The 26,912-nt window shown below is 39.2% G+C and overlaps 1 protein-coding gene across 9 annotated transcripts in view; it reads right to left on the bottom strand.

The window, feature by feature from the left end:
- LOC122540691 (protein Aster-B-like) overlaps positions 1–26,912 on the bottom strand; it is a 640,121-nt gene that overhangs the window by 11,135 nt on the left and 602,074 nt on the right. For all 9 annotated transcript variants that reach the window (XM_043676778.1, XM_043676779.1, XM_043676776.1 and 6 more), the window contains 9 exons: positions 25,558–25,714; positions 18,834–19,011; positions 18,168–18,206; positions 15,937–16,080; positions 13,400–13,518; positions 12,826–12,968; positions 7,392–7,495; positions 6,271–6,474; positions 1,631–1,721 (listed from right to left, as the gene is read on the bottom strand). In XM_043676778.1, the coding sequence (XP_043532713.1) occupies positions 1,631–1,721; positions 6,271–6,474; positions 7,392–7,495; positions 12,826–12,968; positions 13,400–13,518; positions 15,937–16,080; positions 18,168–18,206; positions 18,834–19,011; positions 25,558–25,714 (1,179 nt within the window). The remainder of the gene's footprint in view (positions 1–1,630; positions 1,722–6,270; positions 6,475–7,391; positions 7,496–12,825; positions 12,969–13,399; positions 13,519–15,936; positions 16,081–18,167; positions 18,207–18,833; positions 19,012–25,557; positions 25,715–26,912) is intronic.

Raw genomic sequence — 26,912 nt, 5'->3', positions numbered from 1 at the left:
CCAAAACATTCTGAGCTAATAATAATTTTTGCAGTATTTGTCATTGTTTTTCTCAACAGAACTTTACGGAAATCTTAAATTATCTGTTTGACCAACTACAGTTACATACAAGAAGTTTAATATATTATTTGTACACCTACATTCTCATCATATCTACATTTCCTGGCATCTTCTGGAGCCAAAATTCCTTTCTGTCTAGATGCCACCAAGAGGAAATATAAGCTATGGTACCTTCCACCATGCAAAACAAATGAATTATGAAGTTGTGCACTGAGCATACAATTGAACTCACATTCTCACTGAATGTTCAACAAATTTTAACAATGACTGAACATTACATAGTAAAATTTTGGTCATAGTGTCAAAGAGATTTACAGCACAGAAACTCGTCCATGCCGACCAGATATTCTAACCTAATCTAGTTCCATTTGCCAGCACTTGACCCATATCACTTCAAACCGTTCCTATTCATATACCCCTCCAGATGCCTTTTAAATATTGCAATTGCACCAGCCTCCACCACTTCCTCTGGCAGCTCATTCCATACACACACCCCTTAGGTGCCTTTTAAATCTTTCCCTCTCACCCTAAACCTATGTCCTCTAGAACTAGACTTCCTCACCCCAGTGAAAATACCTTGGCTCATGATTTTATAAACCTCTATAAGATCACCCTCCGACGTTCCAGGGAAAACAGCCCCAGCCTACTCAGCCTCTTCCTCTAACTCAAATTCTCTAACCATGGCACCATCCTTGTAAATCTTTTCTGAACCCTTTCAAGTTTCACAACAAACTTTTGATAGGAAAAAGACCAGAATTGCACGCAATATTCCAAAAGTGGCCTAACCAATGTCCTGTCCAGCCGCAACATGACCTCCCAATTCCTGTACTCAATGCTCTGACCAATAAAAGAAAGCATACTAAATGCCTTCCTCACTATCCTACTTACCTGTGACTCCACTTTCAAGGAACTATGAACCTGCACCCCAGAATCTCTTTGTTCAGCAACACTCCTGTTCTGACTCTGATTTGCTTTTACAAAGTTTAGAAGTCAGCAAATTCCTTTTCTCTCAAGGGAATGATATTCTGGTGAAGGTACCAACAAAACGATATAGCATTGGAAGAAATAATATTGTTTATTTCATTTTTCTTGTCTCTCTGACGAATTTATCCAGTTAGTTTTATCCCCAAACTTCCATTTTCCACGCACTGGGATACATCCTTTTTAAAATTTATTATGGATGCTGCTTCTGGCTTTGTTTCAGGAGAGCATTCTATCCAATTACAAACCCACCTTACCCAATAAATAAGTAATTTAACCTATCTATTCCTTTGATGATGATACATTTTTATCTTTCCATAATCTATTGACTGACCAATGGAAATAATTTTCTCTTACTTGCTAACCAAAGCCATTCAGAACATTGAACATTAAGATTAAGAACCAAAAAGCCCAATGTATTTCCTGTCAAAATAACTGAAATAAATTGTTTCCATTTAATTATAAATTCACTGGGGATATTCACTAAATGATGTAATAGTTTACAAAGACCACTCTTGCAACTTCCTACATCTCAGAATCAATTGCAATGTGTCTATCAAATAAAGCACTATGTATTGTTGTTACTCACACAAAGCTTACGATGAGCAATAACTTGGAAACACTGTAAAGTTGAATTCCTCCTGGAATTTCTTCTGGGATGTATTTAGTTTGTGTGGAACCTGTGGCAAAAAAAAGATGATTTTCATGCGAGCAACAATGATGTTTCCAATAGTTGTGTTAGTGTTTACGCATTAAGAACTGATTTCATCTGATTAAATTTCCCCTTCTAACTCACTAAATTGGCAGACAGCCTGAGTGCAAAAATAAGGGACAAAAGCAGTGTTAAGACAATGGGCCAAATTGCCTTGAAATTGAAGCTCTTGTCAAGAGGAAGAAGGCGGCCTTTGTGAGGATGAGGCATGAAGGCTCAGTTAGGGAGTTTGAGAGTTTTAAGTTAGCCAGAAAAGATCTGAAGACAGGGCTAAGAAGAACCAGGAGGGGACAGGAGAAGTTATTGGCATATAGGATCATGGAAAACCCTAAGGCCTTCTGTAGGTATATCAGGAATAAAAGAATGATTAGAGTAATATTGGGCCAATCAAAGATAGTAGTCGGAAGTTGTGTGTGGAGTCTGAGGACGTAGGGGAAGTGCTTAATGAATAATTTTCGTTAGTATTCACATTGGAAAATGGCAATGTTAGTGAGAATATGGATTTACAGGCTACTAGATGAGATGGGATTGCGGTTGACAAAGAGGAGGTTTTGGCAATTTTGGAAAATCTGAAAATAGACAAGACCCCGGGGCTGGATGGGAGTTATCCTCAGATTCTCTGGGAAGCCAGCGAGGAGACTGCAGAGCCTTTGGCTTTGATCTTTATATCATCGTCAACAGGACTGGTGCCAGAAGACTGGAGGACAACAAATGTTATTTCATTGTATAAGATGGGGAGTCGGGACAACCCTGGAAATTATATACCCGTGAGCCTTACTTCGGTTGTGGGTAAGGTGTTGAAAAAGATTACAAGAGATAGGATTTATAATCATCTGGAAAGGAATAATTTTATTAGGCATTTGTAAAGGGCAGGCCGTGCCTCATTAAAATTATTGAGTTCTTCGAGAAAGTGACAAAACAGGTGGACGAAGGTAAAGCAGTTGATGTGGTGTATTTGGACTTCAGTAAGACATTTGATAAGGTTCCACATGGTAGACTATTGCACAGAATACAGAATTTCAGGATTGAAGGTGATATAGCAGTGTGGATCAGAAATTGGCTAGCTGAAAGATGACAGAGGGTGGTGGTTAATGGGAAATGTTTACCTGGAGCTCACTTACCAGTGGTGTGCCGCAAGGATCTGTTTTGGGGTCACTGCTGTTTGTCATTTTAATAAATGATCTGAATGTGGGCATAGAAGGATGGATTAGTAAATTTGGGGATGACACTAAAGTAGGTAGAGTTGTGGATAGTGCCAAAGGATGTTGTGGGTTACAGAGGGACATAGATAAGATGCAGAGCTGGTCTAAGAAGTGGCAAATGGAGTTTAATGCAGAAAAGTGTGAGGTAGTTCGGAAGAAGTAACAGGAGTGCAGAGTTTGTGCGAAGATTTGTAGCTCGGGTGCTCGTTGCTGCGGTTCTGTTTACCGAGCTGGAAGTTTTTGTTGCAAACGTTTCGTCCCCTGGCTAGGCGACATCATCAGTGCTTGGGTCCTCCTGCGAAGCGCTTCTTTGATGTTTTCTCCGGTGTTTATAGTGGTCTGTCCCTGCCGCTTTCGGTTGTCAGTTTCAGCTGTCCGCTGTAGTGGTTGGTATATTGGGTCCAGGTCGATGTGTTTGTTGATGGAGTTTGTGGATGAATGCCATGTCTCTAGGAATTCCCTGGCTGTCCTCTGTCTGGCTTGCCCTATGATAGTAGTGTTGTCCCAGTCGAATTCATGTTGCTTGTTGTCTGCGTGTGGGGCTACTAAGGATAAATGTTTACCTGGAGCTCACTTACCAGTGGTGTGCCGCAAGGATCTGTTTTGGGGTCACTGCTGTTTGTCATTTTAATAAATGATCTGAATGTGGGCATAGAAGGATGGATTAGTAAATTTGCGGATGACACTAAAGTAGGTAGAGTTGTGGATAGTGCCGAAGGATGTTGTGGGTTACAGAGGGACATAGATAAGATGCAGAGCTAGTCTAAGAAGTGGCAAATGGAGTTTAATGCAGAAAAGTGTGAGGTAGTTCGGAAGAAGTAACAGGAGTGCAGAGTTTGTGGGAAGATTTGTAGCTCGGGTGCTCGTTGTTGCGGTTCTGTTGGCCGAGCTGGAAATTTTTGTTGCAAACGTTTCGTCCCCTGGCTAGGCGACATCATCAGTGCTTGGGTCCTCCTGCGAAGCACTTCTTTGATGTTTCCTCCGGTGTTTATAGTGGTCTGTCCCTGCCGCTTCCGGTTGTCAGTTTCAGCTGTCCGCTGTAGTGGTTGGTATATTGATTCCAGGTCGATGTGTTTGTTGATGGAGTTTGTGGATGAATGCCATGTCTCTAGGAATTCCCTGGCTGTTCTCTGTCTGGCTTGCCCTATGATAGTAGTGTTGTCCCAGTCGAATTCATGTTGCTTGTTGTCTGCGTATGGGGCTACTAAGGATAGCTGGTGGTGGCGTTTCGTGGCTAGTTGATGTTCCTGTATGCGGATTGTTAGCTGTCTTCCTGTTTGTCCTATATAGTGTTTTGTGCAGTCCTTGCATGGTATTTTGTACACTACATTAGTTTTGCTCATATTGAGTATAGGGTTCTGGTGAGTTGTTGTCTGAGCGTGGCTGTTGGTTTGTGTGCCGTGATGAGTCCTAGGGGTCGAAGTAGTCTGACAGACACACTACATTAGTTTTGCTCATATTGAGTATAGGGTCCTTCGTTCTGGTGAGTTGTTGTCTGAGCGTGGCTGTTGGTTTGTGCCGTTATGAGTCCTAGGGGTCGCAATAGTCTGGCTGTCAGTTCCGAGATGCTCCTGATGTATGGTAGTGTGGCTAGTCCTTTTGGTTGTGGTATGTCCTCGTTCCGTGGTCTTTCTCTTAGGCATCTGTTGATGAAGAGTACTGGGCTAATGGTACAAGTCTTGGCAGTGTAGATGAACAGAGAGATCTCAGTGTCCAGGTGCATAAATACCTGCAAATTGCCACCCAAGTGATAGGGTTGTTAAGATTGCATATAGTGTGTTGGCATTTTTTGGTAGGGGAATTGAGTTTCAGAGCCACAAGGTCATGTTTCAGCTGTATGAGATATTGGTGAGGCCACACCAGGAGTATTGCATACAGTTCTGGTCACCACATTATACATTATAGGAAGGATGTGGAAGCCTTGGAAAGGCTTCAAAGGAAACTTAGTTGGATGTTGTCTGGTATGAAGGGAAGGTCTTACAAGGAAAGGCTGAGGGAACTGAGGCTGTTTTCACTGGAAAGAAGAAGGTTGAGAGGTGACTTAATCGAGAAGTATAAGATAATCAGAGGGTTAGATAGGGTGGACAGTCAGAGCCATTTTCTTTGGACGGTGAAGGCTAACATGAGGGGACATAGCTTTTAATTGAGGGATGATAGATGTAGGACAGATATCAGGGTACTCAGAGAGTAGTAGGGGAGGGAATGGCCTGCCTGCAACAGTAGTAGACTCATCGACGTTAAGGGCATTTAAATGGGCATTGAACATACATATGGATAATAATGGAATGGTGTAGGTTCGATGGGCATCAGATTAATTTCACAGGTTGGTGCAACATCAAGGGCCGAAGGGCCTGTACTGCACTGTAACGTTCTATGTTCTCAATAATGGCATGTTATTCATGCAAATCAGTCAACAACTTTAGGGGATTAAGAGATGGGGTTTGAGCTGCGAATCTACAAAGCCTTCAAGTCAATTTATTTTGCTTTTCTATTTACATCATACAAACAGCAGCCTGCACTTGACCTCCCTGTTATTTGTAAGTGCATGCTTATTTGAGCATTAGTTGTCCATCAACTTGCTGCAGAAAGTCAGGGCTCATAACTAAAATTGAAAGTACCCTTTTAACTATTTCTGCAATGCACTTCCAGCCCAGAAGGGAAACAATTCAAGTTGCTCAGTCACATGACTGCATGCAACAAACTGTAGCTGAAAGATTCTGAAAATTTCAGATATTTGTTATTTTCTTGTCTGTCTCCTTCGCTTTTGTCTCTTAATGCAAGCTTTCTTCTCCTGTCTTTATTTTTCTGTACCCAATTTGAGTCTAATTCACATTGTCTGATTCACTCTTCTTCTCTTTTTGTCTCTTTTTCTTTTCCAATCCTTAAATACTATAGGTCAAGAAGAAACACATTGGTCCTGTTATTGACTGAGGATCCAGGTGCCCCATTGACTTCACTTGTACAGCTAATGAGGTATATACACAAAAACATGAGTTGAAGGATGCAGACAAAAATCTAACTAACATTAACAGGATGCAACCAATAATACATGATCTACAAATAACTCAGTGAGAAAGGAATTCCTTAGTAGTGAGGATATGTGGATAAAACTAGTTATTAAAATAAATAACGAACTGGTCATGTGTTACCAGTGAATTATTTTTGCAACATAAATTAATGCCATGATTCATATCCATTCAAAATTGTCCAAAAAGCATGCTTTTATTTAAATATAAAAATGAATAAGAAAGAGACTGGAGAGCCACTGATAGAATACTTTCACCACTGATATTGCTTCTTCACTTTTAATTTTACCTGCCACATGTTTAATCCTCTGGGCTACCTCTTCGTCAGTTGGTGTAGTAACAGGGCTGACTGTTTCAACAAGGTGTTGGCTTCGCACATGCATGTGAGGCCGTTTTCTCCTTCGAATTGTGGATGATTTGTTAGGCTTTTCTTTTGGAGATTGCCTGTGCAGTTCAGCAGCATATTGTTTCTCTATTTTTGCAAGTTCAATATCTATGGATACCAAAACGGAATGTTTGAAGATGAAACCAATCAAACAAACCACTCCGATTAAATATTGTTAAGTAGAATAGAACCAATATATTCATCATCTCTTTTTTAACACATTGCCTGTAAGTGTGCCTATTTTGTTCAGAAGTTCACAAATTAAGTTAGAGGAGAGGGGAGGTCATGGGGAGGTTTGGCTGTTGCTGACTGCCGATTCAAAGCATCTGTTCCTAGGTCTACTGTCATGTCTTGAATTGTCACAGTTAGTTTAGGAAGCAATTAGTAGTTAACACAATAGTCTCAAAGGAGCATTATACTATTAACATATCTAGTATAACTTCCAAAAGCATTTTTAAAGTCAATTTGTTTGGATACATTCTGACAGACCTTCAAGTAAAGTGGGACTTTAACAGGAACCCTCTTAAAAGAATTTTTTTAAAAATCAACCTGTTCAGCCCAGAGATTGGGACACAACCACAACACCCAAAGTGTTCCTAGTAGGTTATACTTCCATGGCATGCTTAGCAATCTTCAGTTGTTATAAGAAACAACGATTTAGGTTGAAATTATTTGCACCGGGATAAAATAACATTCCTTACCAAGAAACAAATCTTGTTTCTCAGTCTTCATTAACTTAATCTCAGTTACTATACCTTAAGCACACTTAAAACATGTGGGGGAAGAATGTAATGAAATTCCCACTCCTGGATCAATATTCAGAGATCAAGAAACAACACTTAGATATTGACTAAGTGCAGGATTGTGTTTGGCTGTGTTGGCACATGGGTAAAAAAATTTACCAGCTCCCAAAATTGTTTTTCATGCATGAAAAACAGTTGCTTAGATGAGATACCATATTTCAGGCAGAATTCATGAAACTATACTTCACAATAAAAAAAGGGAGAAAATAAAATATTGCTCACCTAAATGTCTGAAGTAGTCATCTAAACCACTCCAAAAATTCTTCTCAATGAACGATTTCACTAACCCCCATGGCTGTTTCCTATACTTCAGTTCAGTTGATATCCTGGATACAAGAAGTTATGTTAATTGATTAAATAATATGTTTATAGTTCAGCTATCAAATATCCTGGATATAAAAAAGTTAGCCAATTGACTAAGTAATACTTTTACTGTTCAGCTATCTTGCAAAACTTCATTTATACATGCAATCGATAACACCATTGCCAAGTATATGATGCAAATGACTGACCAGCTAAATTTAGCAAAGATCAGAATGCTTGAATGTGATTTTATGCTCAGTTGGGTTTTTGACAACTGTCTGTACGCAGTTGACACATTCTCTCTGTGTCAGTGTGGATTTCCTCCCACAGTCCAAAGATGTGTAGGTTCGGTGGATTGGCCATGCTAGATTTCCCATTACATCCAGTCTTGTGCAGGCTAGGTTGATTAGCCATGGGAAGTGCAGGGTTTCGGGAATGGGGTGGGTCCAGGTAGGCTGCTCTTCTGAGGGGCAGTACAGACACCATGGAATGAATGGCTTGCTTTCACACTGGAGGGATTGTATGAAGTCAACTGATTCTGACACGCTAACTTTGCACTCATCACCAAAGAGCAACTTTGCAGTTTGGCAAACAAGTAAATCTCTGCTTTAGTATAGATTGCTCCTCCACGAGAAGAGCTGTGAAAACCAAATTCAATTTAGGATAAGTAAAAAGTCACATGCTGCTTGTTACTTACAACATGCTTTACTGTATAATAATGATTCACCGGTATTCTGCGATGAACATGACATTTTGATCAAAATTCCAAGTTTTAAGCTCTTTGATTTGAATGACAGGCATTACAGGTCAAAATCAGTTGAACAGAAAGATCATTGTTCTCTTACAACTATACTTATTTTTTAAAAGAGTGGATAAGATTCAATGTAGAACAACTTGATACAATGGCAGCTTTGTTCTCAATAAAGTTGAGAATTGTCCAATAAAATGAAAGGAATTTGTAGCCTGATGACAAATGATTCTGACATTTATTTGATCGATTTTGTGGCTCAAGAAGCAGTCACTGGAACTGCATTTATTCCATCAACCTTTAATTGAAGAGTTGGCAACTTTATTGCATTTCAGCAGGTACAGTTTGACCCTTTTCCTTCCCCTTCCTTAAATTTCAAAGGGTACTGGGTGTGAACCTCCAGGAGGATACACCAAAACATTTCTAAGATAATCAGAATGAAGAAGGAACACAGGACCAGGTGGTCACCCATTTAGCCTCCTGATCCTATTCTGCCATTCAATTCAATCACGACCACATAAGGAAATACTTCCATGCTCAGTCAGAGATGTCAGCACAGAAATAGACCCTTCGGTCCAACTCATCCATGCTGACCAGATATCCCAATCTAATCTAGTCCCACTTGCAACAACTTGGTCCATATCCCTCCAAACCCTTTCTATTCATACACCCATCTGGATGCCTTTTAAATGTTGCAATTGTACAAGACTGGACCACTTTCTCTGGCAGCTCATTCCATGCACATACCACCCTCTGCATGGAAAAGTTACCCCTTAGGTCCCTTTTATACCTTTCCCCTCTCACCTAACCCTATGCCCTCTAGTTCAGGGCTCCCCCACCCCAGGGAAAAGACTTTGTCTATTTATCCTATCCATGCTCCTCATGATTTTATAAACCTCTATAAGGTCACCCCCTCAGCCTCCAATGCTCCAGGGAAAACAGTCACAGCCTATTCAATCTCTCCCTATAGCTCAAATCCTCCAACCCTGGCAACATCCTTGTAAATCTTTTCTGAACCCTTTCAAGTTTCACAACATCCTTCCAATGTCCTAACCAATGTCCTGTACAGTCGCAACATGACCTCCTAACTCATGTGCTCAATACTCTGACCAATAAAGGAAAGCATACCCAACGCTTTCTTCACCGTCCTATCTACCTGCGACTCCACTTTCAAGGAGCTATGAACCTGCACTCCAAGGTCTCTTTGTCCTAGGACCTTACCATTAAGTGTATAAGTCCTGTTAAGATTTGCTTTCCCAAAATGCAGCACTTCGTGTTTATTTAAATTAAACTCCATCTGCCACTTCTCAGCCCACTGGCCCATCTGATCAAGATCCTGTTGTAATCTGAGGTAACCTTCTTCACTGTCCACTACACTTCCAATTTTGGGGTCATCTGCAAACTTACTAACTATATCTCTGATGCTCACGTCCAAATCTTTTATATAAATGACAAAACGTAGTGGACCCAGTACCAATCCTTGTGGCACTCGAGTGGTCACAGGCCTCCAGTCTGAAAAACAACCCTCCACCACTATCACCCTCTGTCTTCTATCTTTGAGCCAGTTCTGTATCCAAAAGGCTACTTTTAGATTTAGATTAGATTACTTACAGTGTGGAAACAGGCCCTTCTGCCCAACAAGTCCACACCGACCTGCCGAAGCGCAACCCACCCATACTCCTACATTTACCCCTTACCTAACACTACGGGCAATTTAGCATGGCCAATTCACCTAACCTGCACATCTTTGGACTGTGGGAGGAAACCGGAGCACCCGGAGGAAACCCACGCAGACACGGGGAGAACGTGCAAACTCCACACAGTCGCCTGAAGCGGGAATTGAACCCGGGTCTCTGGCGCTGTGAGGCAGCAGTGCTAACCACTCTGCCACCGTGCCGCCCACTGCCACCGTGCCTCCCTGAATTCCATGAGATCTAACCTTGCTAACTAGTCTCCCATGGGGAACGTTGCCAAACGCCTTACTGAAGTCCTTATAGATCAAGTCTACCAGTCTGCCCTCATCAATCCTCTTTGTTACTTTTTCAAAAAACTCAATCAAGTTTGTGAGACATGATTTCCTATGCACAAAGCCATGTTGACTATCCCTAATCAGTCTGTACCTTTCCAAATACATGTACATCCTGTCCCTCAGGATTCCCTCCAACAACTTGTCTACTATCGACGTTAGGCTCACCAGTCTGGCTTGTCCTTGCCACCTTTCTAAAATAGTGATACCACGTTAACCAACCTCCAGTTTCCAGCATTTCCCGTGACTATTGATGATAGAAATATCTCAGCAAGGAGCCCAGCAATCACTTCCCTAGCTTCCCACAGAGTTCTAGGGTACACCCGATCAGGTCCTGGGGATTTATCCGCTTTTATGCATTTCAAGACATCCAGCACTTCCCCCTCTGTAATATGGACATTTTTCAAGATGTCACTACTTATTTGCCTACATTCTATATCTTCCATGTCCTTCTCCACCGTAAACAATGATGCAAAATACTCGTTTAGCATCTCACCCATCTCCTGCGACTCCACACAAAGGCGCCTTGCCTTTGTCATTTTGTCATTTATATAAAAGATTTGGATGTGAGCATAAGAGGTATAGTTAGTAAGTTTGCAGATGACACCAAAATTAGAGGGGCCCTATTCTCTCCCTAGTTACCCTTTTGTCCTTAATGTATCTGTAAAAACCCTTTGGATTCTCCTTAACCTTATTTGCCAAAGCTATCTCATGTCTCCTTTCTGTCCTCCTGATTTCCCTCTTTAGTATACTCCTTTTGCCTTTATACTCTTCTAAGGATTCACTTGATCTCTCCTGTCTATTACTTAAGATATGCTTCCTTCTTTTTCTTAACCAAACCCTCAATTTCTCTTGTCACCCAGCATTCTCTACACCTGCCAGCCTTTCCTTTCACCCTAACAGGAATATACTGTCTCCGGACTCTCGTTATCTCATTTCTGAAGGCTTCCCATTACCAAGCATGGCTGAAATTTTAAACACTTTCCTGAAAAGTGCAACTGATGTTCAATCAGTTTAAAGGATATGGAGAAAAGCCAGGTATGTGGAGTTACTTTGTAGATCAGTCGTGATTTCACTGAAAGGCCAGAACAGGCTCATGTGGTAAAATGGTTGATTCCAGGTCTCACCTTCAAAGGCTGATTGATGTTTTACTTCTATTTATCAGTGAGTTTTGAGAAGATTTGTAGCTCAGGTTGAGGTTCTGGTTGCAAGTTTGCTTGCTGAGCAAACTCAGCAAGCAAACTTACATCTATTTATCAGTCTTGTTTCTGTAATCCCTAATCCCCTTGTCAACAGGAATCTACTGATTAAGTTATGACTTCAACCAGCATCTTCCAAGGATCGCACGTTAAACCCAATTCCAGAGTACTCAGAACATTTGGGCGTGTTTCCACTAACACAGTCGGTGACCCTGACGTGTTGTCTAGTAAACTTCATAAGATGACATCAAAGACTTTGGGGCTCGGGAAGAAACTTCATTGCCAAAGAGTTCAAATCCTCCAGGTGGAAAAAACAAGAGGATTTCAGTGCACTGGAGCCCTTTTTTTCCACAATCAGATGCAGTTTTAACTGATACAGAAAGCAATGTCTTTGGGAAACTGGTTGCTCTGCACGGTTCCAAACAAACCAAAGGATGTAACATATTTATTCCCTGATATTGCAGATGAGGGGTTGAGAGCTGAATAGCAGGAGGACAAGATAGTGAAGAGGGAAAAGTTGACAAAAAGCCAAAGAAACCCACAATGAATGATTGTGCGCTTCAAATAGATCCATGTCCATGATGCCGTAACATGGTTACTCCAACCTCCTGATGGCAGACTAACATTTCCCTTGATCTGAGGGAGCTGTCTAATCTGTTTGATTCCAAATGGCTTTGCTTTAGACTCAACAGTTTTTTTTTAAATGGACAAGGTTTCATATTTGTATTAGCCATTGTAATAAGTAGTAAGAGTAATACAAGCTGTAATAAGCTGAACAAGGGGAAAAAGAAACAAATGCAAGGTTATTTTTAAGGGATTTGGATTTGGAATTTGGAATTTGGATTTGGAATTCGATGTTCTTAACACAGACTTTGTTAATATTCACTATTTTCTGTATTCAAGGACGAATGGATTTGCTCTGGGAAATTCAGTGATCTTCTTGATTGACTTTGTTGTTGCTAAATCTTGGCAGACCCTTTCAGCAAACTTGTCGTGAAATAGTGTTGTTTCTACTGCTTTCTAACATCTAGGAGGCCAAGAGAGGACTCATAACATGTACAGATAAAGACAGGTACAAGAGGTAAACAGCTCAACTCCAGAGTTGATGTTTGACACTGAATAGAAGACAACATCAGACTATCAAAGCAACAGCCTAAAAAACATAGCATTGCACTAGGTGAAGAACTATTCCAGTTCCATTCTGATTCATTTGATCTAAACTTACTTCCTTTGTGTTAAATTATGCTAACTGAGATGAAAAATGATGAAGGATCTTAAAACTGTTGCGTAACACTTTCTGCACTTAAAAAGGCACTATGAAGTGAAACCTAATACACTTTTGCACAAAAACAACTAATTGAGGAGGATTATCTTTCTTACCTCAGTCTGCTTTTGTTTTTTGCCACCCGCGTAAGGCTGTATCTGTTGATTGTGTAGAAGTAGTCATGATATGGAACGTCATGTGTAATCACCTCTGCATCGATCACATAACACTCACTCTCCTGGCTGGCTTTGTACAAAGTCTGTATTGAAAAAAAATACTTCAAAGCATGCAGATAACTTTAACTGCAATGAAAGAATACTCTGGGGACACAGTTATTCCATGATCAGTCCTCTAGAAATGATCTGAAGTGCTATATTAAACTAATGAGTTACTTAGCTTGATGATGGTGAAAATTACCAGCCTCTAGCTTGCTGACAGCAAATTGGAAGGATTTGTCCAACAGTGCTATAAAATGCTCATTTTAACTTGTTATGAATAGCAAAGCCTTCTCTTTAATCTTTTGGAAGTCTCCATCACTAACTGTTATCTCATTAAGTTGGTGTTGGCAGACAATAGGTGCTCAAACAGCTGGAAAAATTGTACTGAGCTAAGCCGCTTCCATAACATTGACCCAAGTAAAATGTATTCTTGGTCACATCTTTAACGTTGGCTTTGATCAGCAAGTCTTACCTGGGTCTCAGTCACTGTGGCAGTTTTTGGCGCAAGTGGGTTTGAGAGAGCAATAGTGTATAATATCACTCGGGACTGATTACCATTTACTTCTTTCTTCCAGGGATGACTAACCATGTCTAGAAATAGAAAGTAAAATATCTTTGTTGTTGGCAATTGTTCATCTGGAATTAGGATTTGTAGAAATACACTGCATTATGGCTAACGTTCATGCTCAGTTTCATTATACATGTATGTTCTTTTCTTAACATCTCTGCCAATGAGGCCATGAAAACAGGTTGGAGATGAGAAAAGTCTTCGAATACAGTGTTCAATAGAGCAAGAAAAAACATTTTTCTCCTGTTTTGAAATATTTACTAATGGATTATGTTGTTAAAAATCAAATCTGTTTGCAATCTCTGCCCACAAAACCTCACTCCTGTCAGTGCTTTTCACAACATGAATTCTGACCTTCACATGTTTAAACGTTCCGCTTCCATTCATGTATTGTATTGTATTGTATTTGTATTGCACTGCTGCAGCTTTGCATGTCCAGCTCTTCGACTTGCATTGCAGAAAGAACCTCATGTCTCAAACAGATGCACTTGTATACTTCCAAAAATATCATATGTTTTGCAGAGGCAACAAAGGACATTGAATGAATGGATGCTGGTGGGAAATAAACTTGCAAGGACAAACTTGGGGAATAGCACTGATTCAATTTCTCTACAGAGAGCTAGCCTGAATTCAATGGCTCAAATGACTTCTTTTTTGCCATAATAACTTTAGCATCCAGTTATGAAGAAACTAAAATCAGATCAGTGTAAATAATTAAGAATGAAATGGATGAATATAAAATAGGAACTGATGTAAGCTTTCAAGCAGTCCACATGGTTGATTGAAACATCCTACTCCAACACCTCTTGATTTGTGTCTATCGAGATGGGACTGCTCTCTTATCTAAGTGTAGCCAGAGAATTACTAGCAATGGCTTTTCTTCTTGGTCCTGCACTGTTACCTTTGATGTCCCCAGTGATTTATCCCTGGTTCCCTGCTATTTCAAATCTGCAAGCTGTCCCTTGGTGACATTATCCAAAACCATTGTGCTGTTTCCACATGTACGCTGGTGACACCCAGTTCTACCAGCTTCTCAAACCCTCCAGTGTTGCAAAATCATCAGATTGCTTATGCAACGTACATCGCCAGAAAGCAGAAATTTCCCTCAATTAAATATTGATAAGACTTAAACCATTGTTTCTGTTCTTTGCTACAAACTCTGTTCCATACTTAATGATGCCATCACTCCCCCTTTCATTAGTCTGAGATTAAGCCAATCTGTCCACAACCTTGGTGTTACATTTGATCCAAGGTGAAATTCCAACTTGATATTTACACTTCTAAAACTGCTTGACCTTTGGGCGGCACGGTGGCTCAGTGGTTAGCACTGCTACCTTACACAGTCAGGGGTCCTGGTTTGATTCCAACCTTGGGTGACTGTTTGTGTGGGGTTTGCACATTCTCCCCGTTTCTGTGTGGGTTTCCTCCAGGTGCTCCAGTTTCCTCCCACAGTCCAAAGATGTGCAGGTCAGGTGAATTGGCCATGCTAAATTGCACGCAGTGTTAGGTACTTTAGTCAAAGGGAAATGGGTCTGGATGGGTTACTCTTCGGAAGGTCGATGTGGACTTGTTGGGCTGAAGGGCCTGTTTCCACACTGTGGGGAATCTAATCTTATCCCCGTCTCAGGTCATTTGCTGTTGAAATCCTCCTCCAGGCCTTTGTTACCTCTGGACGTAATTATTCTAATGCATTCTTGACTGGTCTCCTACATTCTACCCTCTGCAAACTTGAGGTCATCAAAAGTTCTGACATCTGACTTAACTTGCAACTAGCCCCAATTCATTGTGACTCCTGGTCAAGCAATGCCTTGATTTTAAAATTCTCATTCCTGTTTTCAAATCCCTCCATGGCCTTCGCTTTTCATTTCTAACCTTCTCCATACCCACAGTCCTCCCCGAAATGGGTATTCCTTGGAATCTGGTATTTATTGTGCATTTCCAAAGATAAATATTCCATCATTGATGGTTATGCTTCATGTTATCTAGACCCCAAATTTTGTGATTCATTCCTATACCTCACTACCTCTCTATTTGCTTTCCTCTTTTAACACACTCTCTAAAACATAATTTGACCATATTTTGGTAAACTAAGCTCATCCTTGCACACATAACACAATATCATACATTGTTTAGCAATGCTCCTGTTAAGAACTTTGTGACATTTCATTATATTAACAGTGTTATCTAAATAATATGTTGTTGTTGATGTGATGGTAATAAAATTTGAAACAGTAACTTAAATCATTTTCCTTTTAATTAACTCTGGAATTTAAATAGTTTTAATGCATATACTTCATATTTGTTCTGAACAACAATATTTGTGTTCGAGGAAAATAAATAAATATGTCCAAGCCATACAGAAGGGAATAATTGTCCTGAAAACACTGAACTCTCCAAGTATAACTGGAGTCTATAACAAAGTCTTATGAAATCCAGTTTACCAGTGAATCTCCGCTGCTCAAAGAAATCTCGCAGAAATTGGGAATCAGTGAAGAGTAAATCATACAGCTTGTCCACGTTGACATGAAAAACCTCATTAATGTACTGTCTGCCATTGAGGTCATCGTAAAATGCTTGCACTTCTCCTGGAGTGAGGCAGCAAGAGATGTGAAAATAAAGTTAAGACATAAATTCACCTCACCCTACAAAATCAAAACTCAATATACAATTTGTTCAAGATCATAGTCACAGCTTTAAAAGATAGTGCTGATTATCATTCAACTTCCCTTAATTTAGCTTTGTATCTTGATTTAAAGCCAATTTTCTACAGTTACAATACCTCATCAACTAAACGGCCAGACTGAGGAGCTGTTACAGAAAGCAGTTCTTCCTTATAGATGCATTTTTCTTGTCATTTCTTGAGTCATTTTTCATTCGTCTATTTAAATAAAAATGATTTTGTCTGGCTCCTTATTGTTACACAAGTAGTAATGGATTATTTTCCAATCAGAAGCAATAAACAAAAGATATATGGGGTGGCAGAATTGCAAATCTATACATCACTAATATTCACTTACTATTACTTTACTTAAGTGAGATGGGTAATTGACCACACTGTAGCACTAGCAGTCAACAGTAGCTATCCATAAACATGAACATCCTTCCCAACTATCATTACAGAAAATATCACAACCTCTCGGCCGAATTTAATCCTGCTCCCCAAGTAAGAAAGAATAGTTTGATTTAAATTCTGACATGTCCCGGAACCAGCATTCAAGTTTATCATTAGTTTTACTGTAGTAATATTTGTGCATATGTATTCCAACATCATAATTTGAAGCAGCGACTTTTGAAAATAAAATGTTCCTGACTTCTTCCTCCAATTAAATATCAGTTAATGATCCACATCATGATGTCAACTTTGGGGCTGAGTTTAATTCAAGGAGAATCAGCCATGCGCTACAAAAAAGAGATTTAAAATAAAAATAATATTGCATTGGTGGTGTTGCATCCCAATCTCTTAATGCTTTAATTGACAGTTTGCCTTTATATAAGACTGTGGAAATTGTAGAAATGAAAACAACACTGCAAATGCATTAACTTATTCTGTTAATATCTTTTAATAATATGCAAAAATAAATTTATTTTATTTAGAAGAAATTAAAGGGAATTTCAACTCCACTTAAAATGGAAAAGATGAACTATCTACTCACTAAAATAATTGTTCACTGTGCTTATTATTTTATACTTCTAACATAATTATGTTTGAAATGGCTAGCAGTAATATACACATATATAGATTTAAAACAAACAATAGATTCAATACAAACAAGCTTTGAGAATCCTTCTGGATCTCTTGAAAGGGCTGGGATTCAAAAAATTGAAGGGAAAGAAATTAATAAGTAGGCACTGGCAGGAAGCAGAAGAGGAAGGACAAATGCTACCTGTGCAAAACTTGACTGAAGTGAACAAACCTATGTTACAATCATTCAAGGAATGAAGGGTTTGAATCTCAGGGAAGCACTGCAAGCACAGTCTACCATGTTTTATAAAACACAAATAAACTACCCTGCACAGTAGTTGGGCAGCATGGTGGCTCAGTGGTTAGCACTGCTGCCTCACAGCGCCAGGGACCTGGGTTCAATTCTGGCCTTGGGCGACTGGCTGTGCGGAGCTTGCACATTCTCCCAGTGTCTGTGGAGGTTTCCACCGGGTGCTCCGGTTTCCTCCCACATTCCAAGAGATGTACAGGTCAGGTGAATAGGCCATGCTAAATTGCCCACAGTGTTAGGTGCATTAGTCAGGGGTAAATGTAGGGAAATAAGTCTGGATGATTTATTCTTTGGAGGATCACTGTGGACTTGTTGGGCCAAAGGATCACTGTAGGAAATCCAGTAAAATCTAGTTCTCCAGTTATGTCAAATGATTTTGAAGTTCCTACTCTCAACATAATGAACAATATAAGATTAACTATATTGGGAAAATGTCTTGGAAAAATAGTTATATATGACAAAATAATAGAAGCAATTTTGCAAAAACATGAGGTAGTTCAGAGTTTTGTGTTTGTGACTATACTGTGGAACTTGATAATTTATTTTAAACTGAGTTGAATTCCCCTTACAGGTATGAGACCTGTGCTCCTTTTCAGTATTCACATGACACAAAAAGATTTATTAAATACTCTTTAAATCTAAAATAAAATTGCATATCTTTAAACTCAATGGTTCCATACCTGTTTTCAGTTTTTTAAAATCAGCTGTAGTTAGTCCCACTGAAATGAATGCAGACAGGAAAAATGAAAATGAAAACAGGACAAAATTTTCGATTGAGCGCTGTGCTTAGAGTAGTTTTCATCACGGGTGCCAAACGTACTTGAGATTCCATTTTTTAAAAAATGGCCGAGCAAGCCTTCAAAATTCTGTTTGTGTACGTTTGATGCAATCAAAACATACTGAAAATAAACCAGGCTGCTCCTAATATTCCATAAAATAAAAAAAAACACAATTTGATAATGCACATTCACCTCTTGTTTTACATGCATTTTTTTCTTTAAAAAGAAACCTTTTTCTGTCCCTGAGAGGGCATGGCCCTCATGCAATTTCAAAAGCAAATCAAGATGAATAAAATTATGCAAAACATGCCTTGGTTAATTTAAAATAATCCCCACAAAGTTCACAGTTTCAGCATGATGGTTGATCAATATTACATGATTAATATTGTCTAAATCAATTTCACAGGCCCTACGTAGTATTTACCAATTAATCAATATCTGCCTAAACAAATTTGCTGATATCCCCTTTCCACTTCTCACTCCAATCCTGGTTTTAGATCTTAAATATTAGAAAACCTCATAAGTCATGATAAAAATAACATCAAATGCACTGGATTAATTACACACCTTCATCATGTGTTTCAGAGGAATCACTAAGTTCTGTTGGAATGTCCTCATTATCGTTAAAGTCCAGGGAAGGAGTGTTTACTGGCAAACTGACTTCATTCTTCTTAATGGCCTGAAGGGGTTCAATTTCACCTTCTAAATGACAGTCAACCTCCTCATCTGGTGGAATGCCATCAAACTATGACAGTAGAAATAAGAGAGACTAAACCTGTAATGTGAGCTTTAAAATATATTTGAAATCCAAACACACCATCCATATTTAGATTTATGATTCCATTTTCCCAACATTATTGCACTTAAAGTATTTGCGTATTATCTAGGCTCAAATTCCTCAAAGTTCAGGTTTGTTATTTTATGTCAATTAAAAGCATTGCATAAAAATCTTGTTTTCACACAGCAGCCTATATCTTCCTTGCAGCAAGAACTATGTTGATTTACTGCTGCTTTAAATTGAGCTTTCTTTCAATTTCATGTATAATTTAATTAATTTATGACTAAAAATGGGATCCAAATCAAAGGAGAATCCAGATATTGGATGAATCGGGATGATGAGCTATTAGGGACACGAGAGAATGCAGAGTAATCAGATCATGATGCATCGCATTGAATGACGGAGATGGATCAAGGAGCCAATTAGCCCGTTTTGCTCCTAATTCAAAGGTCTGTCTATAAAGGCCACTTCACATGCCCAAATGAGGCAGGTGCCAGGACAATACCAATTTGGCCGAACGCCCTCATGAGCAGAGAAACATCAAGGGTCCAAGACATATATTGGGGAAACAAAAGAGCAACTGTTTTGATTTGCAGGTAGAGAGAAGAAACAGAATGGTGGTTATCAGTGGCCTTCAATTTAAGGAACACTCGGAAGGTTTTCCGAACTTTTTCTTTTAGTGTCAGCCTTCAGAAATCTCTGTATTGTGAGACTGAAGACGTGATATCTATATAATTAGCATCATGTTTCAACTTTGTGTTTCAAACAAGTGGTACATTGGTGTTGAGTTTGTTTTAAATACACCCTTTGAAAAGCAAACAAGTTCAGACAGTCCTTCCAGAATTCCAGAACTGTCATTTAATCCAATAGATGTCAAAGAGCAGGTTACTGCAAACCGCATGGAGTGTTAACGGTGAAGTATTAATGACATGAAGTAAACATTGAAAGACATTAGTTTGCTTTTGATTTATAATGATTAAGGATTGATTTTAGCTTAGAAAAACTCAGCACTCAAAAGCTTTTTCAGCAGTTTTGCAGGAGGCCTGGTTGGGGTCAGAAACAAATATAATCTCACTCCCAGAAAGATCTATAGATTGTTCAAGGAAAGCTCAGTTATGTTTGGTTGGGTATTTGGTTAGAAACCACTGTATAATTAAAAGTCTAAGCTTTCATTCCCCTGAATTTCATTTAAGATGACTTCACAAGTCACAGGACAGAACTGTTGAGAAACAGTTAACATAATATTTGATATATAAGGTTTATTTTGCTGGACTTGCTATGCTATAAAGTTCTGGTGATGGGGTGTGGATGAAATTGTTTTGCTGTGTATTTTAAGATTTTTCAAATTATAATTGAGATAGATTGGTTTATTTTATTGTATTTTGTCTATCTTTTATAGTAATAAAATTCTGCTTTATTGTTAATCAAAATCTGCAGCCTTGTGTGCCTGTGAATGAACACCACATCAAATGCAAAAAAACAAAATCTTCAAGCTTTGTTTCATTCAGGGAAATAACTTGTCCAGATAGATCAGCTGGGATAAGAGCAATAGACTGCTGGTTAGGGTGCCCATGGAACAAATAGTTATGCTCCAGTCACATTCAAACCTATTCTGGAAATGCACCCTCACATGCTTTTTTTGTGTGGACAGTTTTATATTATTAGGAACAAAAATCTATTTTATTGTTCTTTGATCTAGCTCTTTGAGGTTAATTGTATGAATGCTCCTGTTACCTTAAGCAAAATCAACCAACCCAGCATAAGCTAGGAGTTGAACTGGGACTTCATTTATGGGTCTTCATTTTGGAATTACCGGGACATCAAATACCCTTTTTTTATATTCTGTAGTTTTATTCAATTTTTTTAGGTTATTCACAAACAGCAAATCACCAAATGCCATTTGACTTGTTGATTGTTTGGCAGTGGTTCAGAACAGTCCAGGGATTCTCCACAGTTTATGTCACTTATTGCTAAGCACTGGTCTTCACATTGCTTTCCATAGTAGTGCAGCTAATACTCAAACTTCAATGCAGTAGATTCAATTGCACTGACTTTACATTGTTTATTGTGTCTAGTTCATTTTAATGTCTAGCAATTTATAGCTAGACTTAATGTCATCTATTGAATGGCATTGTTTCTTGACCAAAGACTTGAAGTAGCATTTTGCGTTGCACTTACTCAACATGGTATTTTCAGGGGTAAATTGCCAAATTGAAAGTTCTAATGTTCTACAACAATTTATACAAAAGTTCTGAAGAATTATTTCCAAAGAATATTATAGTAAGGATAAAGTGGGGTCCAAAGGATCAAGAAGGGAAACTACTTACTGAAGCAAAGGGTATGGCAACGGTTCTAAATTAATACTTTGCTTCTGTCTTTATCAAATTAGAAGATGATAACAACAGCCCATTTGGCAATGAGTATTGAACAACTGAGCAGTATAGTGATACATAAAGTGGAGGTGCTAAAAAGGCTGGCAGCATTCCAGGTAGAGACATTGCCAGGCCCAGTTGGGATGCATCCGAAATTGCTGAGAGGGGTAAGGGAGCAAATCACGAAAGCAGTGACAGAAAGTTTCTAGACCTCTCTGAACACAGGATTACACCTGGAGGACTGCAAATATAACATTATTGTTTAAGGGGCAAAGGAAAACCCAGGAAACTAGACCGGTCAGCTTGACATCAATGGTGGGGAAACTGATGGAGGCCATAATACGGATAAGATAATCAGACACTTTGAGATAAATAAGTTACTACTACACAGTTTACGTGACTTTGTCAATGGCAGGTCATATGTGACAAATTTAATTGACTTCTTTGATGAGGTGCCATAGGTAGTTGATGAGAATAATGCTGCGGATATTGTGGGTCCTAAGCAGAATGGATTAGAAGTTAGCTAAAAGATACTAAACAGAGGATAAGTGTAGACAAACATTTCTCAGACTGGAGATTAGTCAAAAGTGGTGTTCCCTAGGGATCAGTGTCAGAACTCTTGTTTTTTCAATTTATATAAATGATTTGGAGATGGGTACTGAGGACAAACTCTCGAAATTTGCAGGTCATACTACACAAGGAGAACAGTGAATTCTGAGGATGACACTGAGTGACTTCAGAGAGAGATTGATTAAGTTGGCCAAGTGGGCTGACACCAGGTAGATGAATTTCAATGAAGAGAAATATTACATTTTGATAGAAGAAAAAAAGAGAGATAATACAGGCTCACTGGTAAAACTTTGAGGGGACAACTGGAGCAGAAGCACCTTGGGATTCAAGTACATAATTCTCTAAAGGTGGCCTGCAAGTTGAAACAGTTGTTAAAAAGGCTTATAAGATCCTTGGCTTTACAAATAGAGGCAGAGAGTATATAAGAAAGCAAGTGATGCTGCATCTCTACAAATCATTGGTCAGACCACATTTGGAGTATCATGTTCAGTCCTGGGTACCTTATTCAAAGAACGATGCCTTGGAGACAATGCAAAGGAGATTTATTAGAATGATACCAGGATATCAGGAATGAGGGACTTTAGATACAAGGAAAGATTAGAGCAGTTGTGTTTATTCTCTTGTGAACTGAGAAGATTAAGAGGTGACATTACTGAAGGGTTCACAATTATGAAAAACTTTGACATGGTAAAGAAGGATATTCTATTTCCATTAGTTGGTATACCAGTAACGAGGAGTGACAAATTCAAGACTGTCAAAAAGATAGCTGAGTGAGATTAGGAGAAACTTCTTTATTCAGAAAGCTGTTACACTTTGGAATGCACTGCCAGGAGACTGGTGGAGGCTTTCAAAAGATAGCTGGATATATATTTGAAAGTGATTAATTTAGAGGGCTACAGAGTTAAAGCTGGAGAATGGGACTAGCTGGGTAGCTTGTTTGGGAACCAGTACAGGTATGATGGGCTGATTGGCCTCCTTCAGGACTATATAATTCTATAATTCTAATCCTATTTAAAGTATAGTAAATTTTTCAACTTTGATGCAGCACTGCTTCAACCCAGTGTGACTTTCTGATTGACGTTTGAGAAAAACTTTTAGATTTGATATCCAGACACTCTACAATTAACAAATAATCATCCTTGCCACCAGCCAAGAGCAGACCACTGAAGTGTTGCTAATTAATATAGTTGCTTTCTCTGAGCAAGGTCATTACTACTGGATTAACAAACAAATAATGCTTTAGCCACCATATTAGATTAAAGAGTTAGACACAGATGCCTTGGTGAGATGGGTCAGCCTGGAGGAAAGGACTGCTGATGAGCAGATCTTTTCGAACTACCATTAGTACTAGAGGTGGTAGAAAGGGAGGGAAGAGTTGAAAAGGAAGCCCCAAGAACTACATTTAAAAGATGCGCAGCCCTTATCAAAAAGCCAAAAACAGCATCGGAATATGGTATAATAGTATCAATTATCACATTGAAGTGGCATTATGGCTTTCTTGAGAATTGTTCAGAAAATTGTCAAATAATATCTTAATTCCACCACGAGGAGTTCAGGGAACTGGTTAAGTATACTGCAAATTGAATGTTTCTGAACTTTTAAATTAAAATTTCCTTCCAGAATACATTGTTGAGTTTATTCAATATGTCTGATTACAGTTTCAGTGACATAATTTCAGATTGACAACTTGCTACGCATTATGAAAAATAAATGCTTGAGATAAACTAATGCATTAGGGGGTCATTTTAATTTTGCTCATTTTTTTCCTTTTTTCTCCCTTTTATAAATTATTGATTTCTGCTGGAATATCGATCCTGGTATCTCAGCCAAGTGGAAAGACTGCACAATGACTACCAAAAGGCTATTTGTAAAACAATGTACTCCTGTTCTTATCAGAGCTCCCAATAAGTGCAATTCTGAGCAAGAAATCTTGAAGAGCAATTAATGTTAAGAATCTGAACTGATTTGTCTTCCAATAAACATTGTTAATGTAGTTATTTACAATGCCTGACTGTCATCTTGCAGTGGAGAAGTAGACGTTTTGGGTGTAACCCTTCTTCAGGCGTGCTGAAGGGTTAAACTCGAAACGCTAACTTCTTCACCACCTGATGCTATCTGGCTTGCTGTGTGCTTCCAGCCTCCTGCCTGTCTGCTTTGGATCCAGCATCTGCAGCATTTTTTGTCTCTGACTGCCATCTTGGCTGGGATTGTTTAACTCAGTATAGCCTGGAACACGTCTGTGTTTTCAGCTGGAAGCATAATGAAAGCAAAGATTTGATATTGCTAAATATTAATATGCAATTTTCCAAATTCTAGGCATTGGCTTCTAATAATATTATCTCTAAGGCATGGTATATTCTTACTCTGATTTTTCTCCAATGACAAAGAAGTTGAGGTTAGGACCACATTAATTATTTTGAGGATTTGGAGGTATAATAACAATTGAACATGCAAAAAAACTATGCTTGGATTTTCACAGCTGGGAGTTGAGCATGGGACCCTGCAGAATCCCACTGGTAGCAGACTCCAAAGCTACTCCAGGAAGAAGATTCTGCTGTGCAACACCCCTCCATTTGGAATGCTCTGAAAGTATTCATCTGATTTGGAGAAGTTAGAAGGTTTGGAGGGGAGGATCACAAGTAAATACTTACTTAGGTAACGTGCGACTATTAAGTAGACAGCCTAACTCTGGAGTAACTATTCAACAGACCATGTATTTGGGTCACACAATAGCAAATGCACTGCCCCTCCGACCTCTTAAAACACCCAAACCCTGACCCAACACCCCCTTCAGCTCCTGCTTGACTGAACACTCCAGACTCAATAGCCTTCCTCTGCGTCCCTTGCGTGACTGAAAATCTCCTACCCACCCCAATCTACCCTAACTTGGCATCACTTATTTGGCCCTTATCACCTGGTACTCTTGCACGTCTGGCAGCTTTGCACCTCCCCGCGCCCCCTCCCTTGTTGGGCCGAAGGGCCTGTTTCCACACTGTAAGTAATCTAATCTAATCTAATCTACCCACGGCACCTTACCTGACCTACCAAAGTGGCTGCCTGTGATTCTGGACCTTTACATTTCAGAATCCAACTGCTGATTTCTGTGAAAAGGGGACTTGAGTTGCCTTGCTGAGATGGTGCTGCACTAACAGAGAACTGTCAGAACAGAAATATGGCTCTGCAGTTCTGAAAGAGCCCAAATCAAAATCTCCTGTCAGACGTACATACCTCTCCTCTCATTAAAAAAATGGTCAGACTAATTGGGAGTTCATTCCTTGGAATCTGGTCCATTCATTCATTCTTTCCTGAACTGCCTGTCAAGTTTGCATGTTTCTCTGTCTGCTGTTTCTGCCAACTAAGCTACTTGAGTTTGTCACATTAAATGCAAAATAAATTAATACATTAGTAATAAATAATTTTAATATTATGAAATATGGTGCATTTCATTCTCTTAAATGCAAATTTCATTGATGAAATGCCCTTTTTTCAACAAGGCTTGCAGTATTTGAGTTTTTATTTACATATTTTTGAATAATATAGAAAATTAAAAATGTCTTGGTTATTCACATACTGAGGTAGGTGCCTCACTACTCGCTGTGGAGGTTATTGTGCTGTTCGTGACTGATTTCTTCTGCATCTGTGGACTGGCATCCGTCTTTACTTCTAAGCTACTTTTAGACGCATTATCATTCACCTCTACTTCTTCCACTGGGATTTCTTCACAGAACCTGCCAGAAACATAATGTATGCTGTTTCATATATGTCAGCACTTTATCATCATATCTCACAACAGACAAAGAAGGCAAACACTGAAAAGCTCTCTGCTTTTATTTTTATCGATACTTTGCATATAGTTAAGATGATATATTTGCTAATAGTCATTCATCTTGTGACGATGCTGCTCCTTTAACAAGGTTATGTTGTCCTTGGTGTGAGGTCATAAAAGACACAGACTCAGAAAAGTCTAAGTTGAAGGGTTTTAGGACCAAACTGATTATAGCTAACAGATACTGCCTCAGGCTGAAGGCTTTGAAGTTTAAAAAAAAACACTTGTACAATGAAAAGTGAGTGGCCAGTTCTCCTAGTTTAGCTTTTCTCTGGTTTGATTTGCGTTTTAGCACAGTAGTGTTTTGAAACTGCTGGACCCAAAGAAGCAGGTCCAGGCCGGTCCTCTCTCGCGGACATCTCTCCTGTAAGACTGTGTTTGATTTTACCTTTTGTGCCAAGGCGTGTTAATGGGAATTGCTGCAAGTATTTGGAACAGCATCAATAAATTAGGATTATCTGTTGGGTTTTCGGATAGGTTAAGCTATTCTGTATTCTGTTCTCTTTTGCTTGTGTTTCATTCAGTAATGTTGTAAATAAATTCTATTTTGTCTAAAACTAAGACCATAAGACATAGGAGCGGAAGTAAGGCCATTCGGCCCATCGAATCCACTCCGCCATTCAATCATGGCTGATGGGCATTTCAACTCCACTTACCCGCATTCTCCCCGTAGCCCTTAATTCCTTGTGACATCAAGAATTTATCAATCTCTGCCTTGAAGACATTTAGCGTCCCAGCCTCCACTGCACTCTCCTCGCCTAATGGAAACAATTTCCTAGCGTCCATCCTCTCCAAGCCATGTATTATCTTGTAAGTTCCAATAGATCTCCCCTTAATCTTCTAAACTCCAATGAATACAATCCCAGGATCCTCAGCCTTTCCTCATATGTTAGACCTACCATTCCCGGGATCATCCGTGTGAATCTCCGCTGGACACGCTCCAGTGCCAGTATGTCCTTCCTGAGGTGTGGGGACCAAAACTGGACACAGTACTCCAAATGGGGCCTAACCAGAGCTTTACACAACAGTGCTTTTATATTCCAACCCTCTTGAGATAATTGACAACATTGCATTCGCTTTCTTAATCACAGACTCAACCT

The sequence above is a fragment of the Chiloscyllium plagiosum genome, chromosome 35 (genome assembly GCF_004010195.1).
Source record: "Chiloscyllium plagiosum isolate BGI_BamShark_2017 chromosome 35, ASM401019v2, whole genome shotgun sequence".
Lineage (NCBI taxonomy): Eukaryota > Metazoa > Chordata > Chondrichthyes > Orectolobiformes > Hemiscylliidae > Chiloscyllium > Chiloscyllium plagiosum.
Note: the sequence above shows the minus strand (reverse complement) of the source record. Positions and strands in the feature narration are given on the sequence as shown.